Here is a 10,401-nt window from a genome sequence, read left to right as displayed (position 1 = left end):
ACAAGTTTTCAGGAAACTTTAAATCTCACATTTGTGCAAATTCACACGTTACTGCAGTTATTTCTAAACAAAATTGTTAAAAATAAAAATTTTCTTTACGTTTGGTAAACCAGTGTATTTTTAAGGGCATTTTTTAAGGTCGAAATTTCGGCTCTAGTAATAATAGATATGGACATTATGTAGGGTATTCACAGATTACTTTCTAATGCAATCAATGCATATAGTACATTGTTAATATAAGGAATTGTTACATTCATAAAAAAATGCATTTCAATTAACCATTCAAATTTTTTTTTAGCATATAACATAAACTGTCTGGAATGAATCTCATAATTGATGTTTCAAAAATATATTTTAAGGACACACACAAATGATTTCATACTTTGAGAGGGAGGGGGGTTGTGAAAGTGATGGTTTGTGATAAGGGGAATAGAGGGGTAGCAAGAAATGTGACATTGTGCATTTTTTAAATGAAAATATGATTATAAAAAAGTGTGACATGTGACTAGGAGGAGGTAAGGGTAAATGTGACATAGAAAGGGAGAGGGGTCATTAACGTTGAAAAAAAAATGTGACATTTATGGACAGCCCTTAAGGGGACACTGGATGTTCAAAAAGAAGAAATCTTTGTCAAATTTTTGAAATTTTCATTTTTTGAATTTATTTGAATATGAGGACAATTTTGTGAGTTTTGTTTTATTTATTACTAGTGGCACCCGCACGGCTTCGCCCGTAATAGAAAAATTAAAGGTCTTTTGGTTCGCTTGTATATTTACAAATAATGTATGGTGAATTTTCTCGCCAATTGGCTTGTGCCCATGTTACGGTTACACGTTATGATAATTACGTAATTTATGATAGTTTTTTTTTCTTAAAATTGGAATAGAAAAAGAACCACATCGAATTTTCGAAAAATCGCTTCGAGGTGCACACCCCCATGCTACATACTAACTTTGTGCCAAATTTCATGAAAATCGGACGAACGGTCTAGGCGCTATGCGCGTCACAGACATCCTACAGACATCCTACAGACATCCAGACATCCTCCGGACAGAGAGACTTTCTGCTTTATTATTAGTAAAGATAGTATAGAGAATGACTTAAAATAAGTTTCAGTGTTCTGAAATCAAATTAATTTCACAAGGAACTTTTCAAAGTTTTGTTAATTATGGTTAAGGTTACTTACATTTTTTTAAATAATTGGTCTTCTAATTGAAATTTTTTAAGGAAATTTCATAATCACGCTTGTATTAGTGTTTAAAATATATAGTTAAAATTTCATGCAAATCCATCAATAATTAAAAAAGTTTGTTTTCAAGGTCCAGTGTCCTCCTTAAAATAAACTATAATAAAAGTAGCTGTGCATTATTTTGCAGCAGAAAAATGGGAGATATAAGATAACATTATAGCAGCAGCTCTCTTAATCTCTTACGTAAAAGTACACCAACACTTTTTAATAATATTTATTTCACTGAAAAATAACAAAACCTCATAACCAATTACAGTTTCATACATAACAAATACATAAATAAAATTAACATTTTTTGAATATTTCTAATTACAAATGTAAAAGGTCTTATATTTTCTTAAAATTATTAATTTAAAAATAATGCTTATAACATTTCATTTTTATACTCATTAGAGTGACATTGCTCCACATGTTTAAAAGTTTTCATAAAAAAATGTAAGTATAAAACAATAGTGAGATCAGAAGGAATGTTTTACTTTCTAAAAGTTTCATAATTTAGAATCATTAAAGAGTTTCTTTACATTATTGCACACATTTTCATTTTATACAAACACACAATTGATACAATAATTCAATTGAAAAAATACATTTTCCATCAATACTTGATATTTTTTGATCACAATGATATGTTTTAAACTCTTATAGCCATCAAACATGAAATTTGAATTATAATTTGGCTCTTGTCAACCAAGGAAAGTCCTGAAAATAAAAATAAGTAAATTTTGATGAATAAAATATCATTATATAAATGTAAAAATGTATAGTTAAATATCGTTATTCATGATATCTTCTATATATATATATATATATATATATAATATATATATATATATATATATATATATATATATATAACAGGAAGCTTCTGTAATTGGTTAGTAGAGTGAAAAAAATGGTGAGGCACTGAAAGGATGAAGTTTTATGCACCTTGGGCCCTAATTTTTGACAAAATATTCCATGTTTTTTAGTATTTAAGCACCCAGATGTTGTGTACAGTATTGTCGCTTAAGTAAGGTAGGCCACATTTTCCGCCTTGATGGTAGCAGCATTCAAAGAGAATTTTCAAGGTCAGACCCTATTGTACTAGAAGGTGCGAAAGGCCAAAGCTGCGCTGGGTGGATGCTGTGGAAGAGGACTGCATTGTCCTTAGGTCGAAGAATAGGAAGAGCTCAACTGCAATTAAGAGAAGACAGGTGTGGAAAAGGCCTTGCCCCACACCCCTGGCTGTTGCCAACGGATGATTGTTTTCTGTAATTTTTAGGACTTTTTAACCTAGAGAGTATGAACTAATAGTGTCAGAAACAAAAAGTTTGGCCTGGTAGAAAAAAATCTAATTTTAAATGGAAAAAGAGTAATTTTTATATTTTCTACAAGTTTTTTAATTACTCGTCAAAACAAAAAGAAGAGATTTTTAATAAAAATTTCCCTGTTACTAACCCATCTATCGATCACCAAAAATGCCTTTAAATTTCTGCTGCTACAATAAAATCCAAATTTTTCTCTCAATTATCAAAAATTCTTCTAAAAAAATGCTGTGTCCCCCCCCTCCCCCATAACAGAGAGAGACTGTCCATAAATGATTTCACACTTTTTCCAACATTTTTCACCCCTTCTCCTACAGGGGGCCCCAAAAAATTGTTTGGCCTTGAGCCTCTTGATATCTTAATCAGACCCTTGACACACAAGCTTTTCCCAGCAATGTTTTGAATGAAAGTGACACTCAAGACTTGAGAACATTTTCGAAATTCCATCTAGGACCACTAGTACTTTTCGAGGACTTAGGAAAGCCGATTAATAAATATTCCAACTTGTGTCAAAGAAAATTTCAATGAAACACTTTTGTGCATGTGTGAGACCTATAGAACAAGTAAAACATATTGCAGGGAGGAGAACAATCATAGTGAACAAACTTGGAAAATAGCATTTGTTTTACCACAACCTTATAATTTTTTCTTAATTTTGCTCTTTTACCTCCTAGCTGCAAGATATAACCGAAGCTTACATACCAGTAAGTTCACAAAAAACAAGGCTAAGAACCTTCTACCCAGTCAAAACTTCTCCAAATATAGTCAAGTTATCTCAACAGCCTAGGAAATAAGCGGTATCGCATTGGAGTTTGCAATTCAAAAAGTATGAAACACTATCCTAAATTGCATCGAAAATTTTGTGATGCAAAAAAAAAACTGCATTTTTTTATGATTTTAGGTGATATTTTTATCAATAAACAGGATGGTACAAATGGTTTTAATTTTTTTAATAGTATAAACGTAATTTTTTGAAATTTTCAAATCCTAATTGTCATTGTTCAAAACTTTTTAAATGCACAGATGAAAATATTACGTTTCTTAAAGCTTGTTTGTTTTCTTGCTGAAAATATAATTTAACAAATGTCGCAAAACTGCTTTTGAATTTTACATAACTGCTCCAGAATATCGAAATTTGAGGAGCAGTACTACTCCTCACAATAAATACTTATTTCTCACACTGCATCTCAATGGAATAACCATTTTACAACGAAAAAACATTCTAAGAAGTGGTATATCCGGGATTAAAAGGACAAATTACAAGTTTTTACATTAAAAATTTACTACATAAGGGCGGGATATTCTTCTAACTGATATTCCAATAAGCTAGCTCAACTATACATTCTATAGGATGCTTTTTCTGGCTATGGTCTAAATTTTCCAATTTTTTTCTTCCAACACGATCAATATTTTATTAAAAGATATGTGGTACAGAAAGGAAAGCTAGCAAGCTTAATTATACATGATACTTAAATATAAATTTATACATGCACACACAAAATATGTATGATAATACTACAAATGAAACACTATTTTCAGAAAATACAATTTGACTGAAAAATACCTGTGGTTTCCTTTGTGCAGTTGGACATATTGAGACATTAATTACTGCAGGTTGGCTAGACGAAGAAAGTGCTTCCTTTAGAGCATGCTGTAATTGTTCAGTAGACTGTACTGAATAGCCTTTGCCACCAAACATTTCTGTTATTTTTTCATATTTGGCTCCAGGTAGAAGACTTGTAGGAGGAATACTATCACAACAGAAAAATGCAAAACTCTTAAGAAAAATGCAGATAAATGACAGATAATAAGTTACGAAAACTACAAGAAATATAAGTTAACTAGCTGCGTCGCCCGGCTTTGCACGGTCCACCTCGAAAATAAAAGTTATATCAAGTGACGCGAGTTCAACACTCAGGCTTGAACCAAAAAAAAAAAAAAAAAGTCACTGAAATTTTGCGGCAGATTGCGGAAAACCCCAAAAAGTAAACATTTTAAATCCCCTGATTACAGGAAAAGCCTCAAAATAAAAACAAGAATTTTACCTGTTCATATTCGAGAAAAAAAATGGCAACAGATCTTTCATCTCAATGATTTTCTTCACCCGCTATACATTTTAATAAAAGCATTGTTATGGAAAGTTGAGATGAAGCACTGAATAATAATTTGAATGGAGGAAAGCCTTCGAAAAATAGGGATTTGATTTTGAAATCCAAGAGTCATAATTAATAGTTTTTAATTGATATCTCCGCTAATTATTATCGGAGGATTATGTTAAACAGCCAAACATGAAGACGGGAAGATGACGAATCCATCGATACCTGGTTCGATGGTCAGTTCACTGTCGTTCGGGAGAAGAAGCTTGGACATAGATAGATAGATACTCAGATTTTATATGTATAAGATGAGGGTTTGTAAAATGTCTGATATAATTGCCTGCATTTCAAGTCTGTGTTAAAAATTGACATTTTTCTCTTCACAGTAGGAATCGTGTTTACTTCCAACCAAAATACAGCTACGTAATTTAGTCATTAGCAGAATATAACTATCCTATAACTTTAATCTTAAGCAGAACTAAGCTAAAACATTTTGTTGCCTTATGTAAACAAGGGCAGCCTTTAATATTTCAGATAATTATGACTAGATTTTTGACCCGTTGCGCACTGGAGTTCATCCCTTCAGTGGGCCGTTAAAATGAGTACCAAGCATGCTTGGGAACTGCAACCTAGGGGTTCCGCGTTTGAGTGACAGATAAACGGAATATCTGCCTTGCACCCCAGAGCCCTAGGTCTCGTAAATGGAGATGGGCACATATGGCCTTGGCCCTCACATGCCACTAAGTTTACTTAATGAGTGGATTTCCTTGAATCTTAGGCTTTGAGGCTCATTAGGAAAAATGATGTGTTCCATAGCCAAAAACAAGTCATCAAAAATGAAGCTATTTAGGGGATATTTTACCAATAGCTTGCCAAGCCCACAGACTCCTATGCAGTGGCGCACACAGGAATTTTTCAAGGGGGGGGGGGGGTCCAGGATCGAAGGTCCACCATTTTCATATCATACTCCAACATGCATCCAGACATGTTCTTCTGATTTTATTGATTTTCGGGAACAAAAAACATTTCAAAAATTATTGTTTAATTACTTAGCATTAGTTAAAAAATCAATAACAAATACAGTCGAGCCTGCTTAATGGAATACTGCCGTGCTAAGCACAGATGTGGTATCTGCACATTTTATCAAAATTGAGTTATTGTCACCAGGTGGTCGTTAGTAATTTAATATACCTAAATGTCGAGTTTTTTGGCGATTTGTGAACGTGAAATATTAAAAAAAGCTTTAAGAAAAAAGTTGTAACTGCACAGTTTGCTAAGGCAATTTTGAACGTAAGTGACAAATACTAAGCCTTTAAAGTGGTATCTGCGCAGTTACCACTTTTTTTCTTAGTATTTTTTGTAGATATGACTTTTATGCCTTAGTAAAGCAGCATATTTCATAATGTAGCAGTTTATTGTAATACAGAATATTAAAATTAGTTTACCGTTTTGAATAGTTGATACAGGTTGATAATAAAAACTAATACAACTTTGCATAATTGTTAAAGTAAATATTCAGCTTTTTCTATTTAAATGTTTATTTAAAATGCAAATTCTAAAAATTAAATGCATGTAAAATATTCATATCTAATTCTTTCATGCAAAAAAAACGTATTTCATTCTATGGCCAGTAATATTTTTATTTAAGTATCGTCTGCTGTCAAAATTATCTTCATGCTCGGTAAAAATGAATCTAGAAAATAAAACATTATAAAAAACACATTTTTTGAATATAAAAAACAGAAAATTGTTATGGATTACAGTGTCCAGAGTTTTGAAAATGGTATCTTTCAGAAGGTAGATTCTGTTAGATTTGTATTAACAAAAAAAAAAATAAAGCGAAACAGTTAAGTGTAAAGATAGCAGATGTTTTCAGTATTATTTAATGATACATTGAGCACGTTTTACTAAGCTATTTTTGTCGTTTCTGTGCAGATACCCCTAAAAATGCCTAGTCATTGTCGCTTACGGTGAAAACAGCTTAGCATATGAAAAGGTTTTGAAAAGAAAATGTGTCGTAACTACATTTATTAATTTTAAATTAAGATTTTTACAAAAATACTCTCTCACAGTTTTTAGATAAGTTATTTACGAAACAACTACCGCAAGTTGAGCATTTAATTAAGTCATAAATCAAAGAGTTGTAAAACTTTAATCGTCAATTTCTCATTTTGAGCTCTACTGCAGATACCAAATCTGTGCTTAGCACGGCAGAATAGCCAATTTTCCACGAAAAATTATTCTAATGAGCCGGATATTCGATTAAACGGGATTAAAATAGTAGACATCAACAGTTTGATACATTGAAAATGTATTACATTAAGTGGGATATTATTCTAACAGGTATTCTAATAAGCAGGCTTGACTGTACTTAGTCAAAATACCAGAAAGCACAAGAATGAATGTATTTAGTTTTCTCGTGGTTAAAAATAAAAACAGCGAAGCAAAATCATCATTATGGAACAATTTATGTTAACATACAGTTCGATTTTGCAGGGGAAGAAAAAGAGAAAATAAATTTTATTCTTTCATTTATTAAATCCGAAATTATTATTACCTTTTTCTTGGAATTATTTTACGTACCACATAAATGGGATTAAAAGTGAAATTTAAAAAAAACTCAAGGGCAATGAAAGGGGTCTGGACCATCTTCTTGTGTGCACCACTGCTCCAATATTAAATGCTTCTAAGCAGGAAACCAACATACAAGCAAAGGTTTAAAACATAAGGTAAATGGAAAGAAAATGAATGGAATAAGCACCAAATTTGATACGATTACTACAAGTTCAGCAAGCAAATCATAAAACTGGCAACTATTTCTGCAATTTTTAGCAATGTACGTTCAGGGACGTAACTAGGTCATTTTCGAACAGGGGCAAGACTTCGTTTCGGCGCCCCCCCCCCCATACAAACCAAACAAAGCAAAAAAAAAAAAATCCCCGAGAAACTTCATAACGTCAACACCACAACACCAGGGCCCCTCACGTACATTACAGAAGAAAATACACGCTCCCTTTTATATATATATATATATATATATATATGTATATATATATATATATATATGTATATATATATATATATATATATATATATATATATATATATATATATATATATATATAAAGGGTGTCCCAAAATTAACGCAAGATTTGAATTTGCCGCCATTTTTGCAATAAATTGTGGGCAATCTTGAAAAAAGGACAATTTGGCAGCTGAGGGTCTAGGGTTATTACAAATGGAGCGTTTTCGATTCTATAATGCGTTTTCATTATCGAACAATTATTTGAAAAATAATGAAGTTTGGGCGGGTCAAGCAGTTTACTGTTATTGGCGCTCGATGTCGCAATGAGGTAATGCGCAGGTGGTTGTGGGATTGCTGACATAGACGTTTGACTTCAAATAACCCCATAGGGAGAAGTCTAATGATGTAAAATCACACGATCCAGCGTACAAGTCATATCACCGAAACGAGAGAGTACACGAACAGGAAATTCCTCATGCAGTGATTGAATTGTTTCGCTGGCTGTATAATAGCATAACACTCCATTTTTACTAACCCTAAACTCCCAGCTGTCAAATTGTTCTTTTTCCGTGGCTGCCAACAATTCACAGCAAAAATTTTACTAACCCTAAACTCCCAGCAGTCAAATTGTTCTTTTTCCGTGGCTGCCAACAATTCACAGCAAAAATTTTACTAACCCTAAACTCCCAGCTGTCAAATTGTTCTTTTTCCGTGGCTGCCAACAATTCACAGCAAAAATTGTGGCAAATTCAAATCTTACGTTAATTTTGGGACACCCTTTATATATATATATATATATATATATATATATATATAGAGAGAGAGAGAGAGAGGGGGGGGAATTCTTAGATAAGATATAACAAGTACTGGTCACTCTGAGAAAACACATTCATGATATATACTGCGCCCTCCTACTCTCTCTCTCTATCTATCCTTCCCACTCTTTATCCACATTAAACCATGCAAACTTTCTGCCAACGCCTGCACAGCGTGTTTTTATTTTATTTTTTTTTTGGGGGGGGGGCTTCTAATAACTTTTCCTTTTTTAAAAAATTAAGTTTAAGCATTTATTTAGTCAGTTTAGCGCCCCCAAAATCTGACGCCCGGGGCACGAGCCCCGTCTGCCCCCCTCTAGTTACGTCCCTGTGTATGTTATTGTGAAAATCCGACTTTCACCAAAAATCTTTGGTCTTTTGTCGATGTCTTTGGTATGTAAAAATTGGTATTCACTGGGAAAATGTCGACATTTACAAGTTTTGACCTTTCACAGTAAGATACAGTGGAACCTCTATAACTCGACACCCCAAGGGTACATGAAAACAGGTGGACTTAAGTTGATGTCAAGTTACTGAGCAACAACTTACACTATTTCAATTCTTAAAGAGTTTCTGCATCTCACCTACTTACTAATGTTAACACATTCACATTTTGAAAATTAATTCCAGTAAATAAATTTCCTTTTGTTTTCGTTTTTGGAAGCTTCTTGTCAGTCAGGTCCGTTAAAGATAAAAGGTCTTGCACACAACATGTGAGCAGCATGTGCAAAATATGCATTTTTTTCTCTAGAGGACTTCCATGGGTACATTTATCCTACCCTTCTTTAGCCTTTTAGAGCTGCACTAACAGCACAGGTGGCCGACTCCACTTAATAAAGAATGGAGTTCTTTTAAAGAGTTTTTCAGAAAACGATTGACTGATCAAGAAACCACAGCATAAAATCCTGAGAAGAGGTCAATGTGAAAGAATGTTGGTAACAAAACTTGGACCACAATAACAATTTGAAGTCAACTTAAAGGGGTTTCTGCAAATGTGTGTCGAGTTAGAGAAGTTTTCGCTCATTGACATAACATTGGGCCAACCATAACAAAAATTAATTGAGTAACCGGGGTAGTTGAGTTATCCGCACGTCGAGTTACCGAAGTTTCACTGTACAGTAAACTCCCGGTTATCGTCGGTCGGTTTATCCGTGGCTTGGATTATCCGCGGGTCTTTTCACTATTTTTTTAACGGTCATTAAAGGTTTTTTAAACTTATGATTGTGTTACTGTTCGTTTTTAGCTTTTACATACGTATATTTTTTGCATTCAATGTTAGTAGATGGAATGTAGCAATGTTTTTAGCAAAAATTTAAATGTACGTGTGAGTGTTATTCATATTTTTTTAGCTATTGTATAGAGTAGTATCGTTTCTTAACTATTATTTGGATTATCCACGGTTTTCGCTTATCCGCGGTTACCTTGCTACCCTATTCCGCGGATAATCGGGAGTTCACTGTACATAACATTAGACAATTGTATGTCAAAAGCATGCTGAAAATAAATCTTTTCGTAGAGATGATCATTTCCTGCAACTGCTATAGGAGGATAAAAAGTATAGTAAAGAGTATTTTTACAATATTTTGTCAAGATTTTATTATTGGGTCTTACCATAGAGCAAGATGCACATCATACTCATCAAGCATTTTAAAGCTCTCTTCATCTAATCCCGAATAAATTCCATTATTATTCAAGATGATGACAATAATTGGAAGTTGATATCTAACAGAAATAAAGAAACCAACGTCAGGTAAAATGAATTTTTAAAAGGTTATAGAAATGTTACTTAACACTTATCATCAAAAATATATAAAAAAAAAATAATAATTTAAAAAAAATTATGTTGAAATATAAACAGCAAGCAATAATTTTGAATTTTTATTGTTACTCATTCCCTTAACATTGATTTTGA

The 10,401-nt window shown here is 32.7% G+C and overlaps 1 protein-coding gene across 1 annotated transcript in view; it reads right to left on the bottom strand.

Annotated features, from left to right (window-relative positions):
* Positions 1-1,504: 1,504 nt before the first annotated feature.
* The window catches only part of LOC129223799 (2-hydroxyacyl-CoA lyase 1-like), a 53,565-nt gene continuing 44,668 nt past the window's right edge, over positions 1,505-10,401 (bottom strand). Inside the window, exons 15-17 of the mRNA XM_054858155.1 lie at positions 10,101-10,211; positions 4,118-4,304; positions 1,505-1,948 (exon numbers count right to left, since the gene is read on the bottom strand). Coding sequence (XP_054714130.1) covers positions 1,916-1,948; positions 4,118-4,304; positions 10,101-10,211 — 331 coding nt within the window. The 3' untranslated portion in view covers positions 1,505-1,915. The remainder of the gene's footprint in view (positions 1,949-4,117; positions 4,305-10,100; positions 10,212-10,401) is intronic.

The sequence above is a fragment of the Uloborus diversus genome, chromosome 6 (genome assembly GCF_026930045.1).
Source record: "Uloborus diversus isolate 005 chromosome 6, Udiv.v.3.1, whole genome shotgun sequence".
Classification (NCBI taxonomy): domain Eukaryota; kingdom Metazoa; phylum Arthropoda; class Arachnida; order Araneae; family Uloboridae; genus Uloborus; species Uloborus diversus.
Note: the sequence above shows the minus strand (reverse complement) of the source record. Positions and strands in the feature narration are given on the sequence as shown.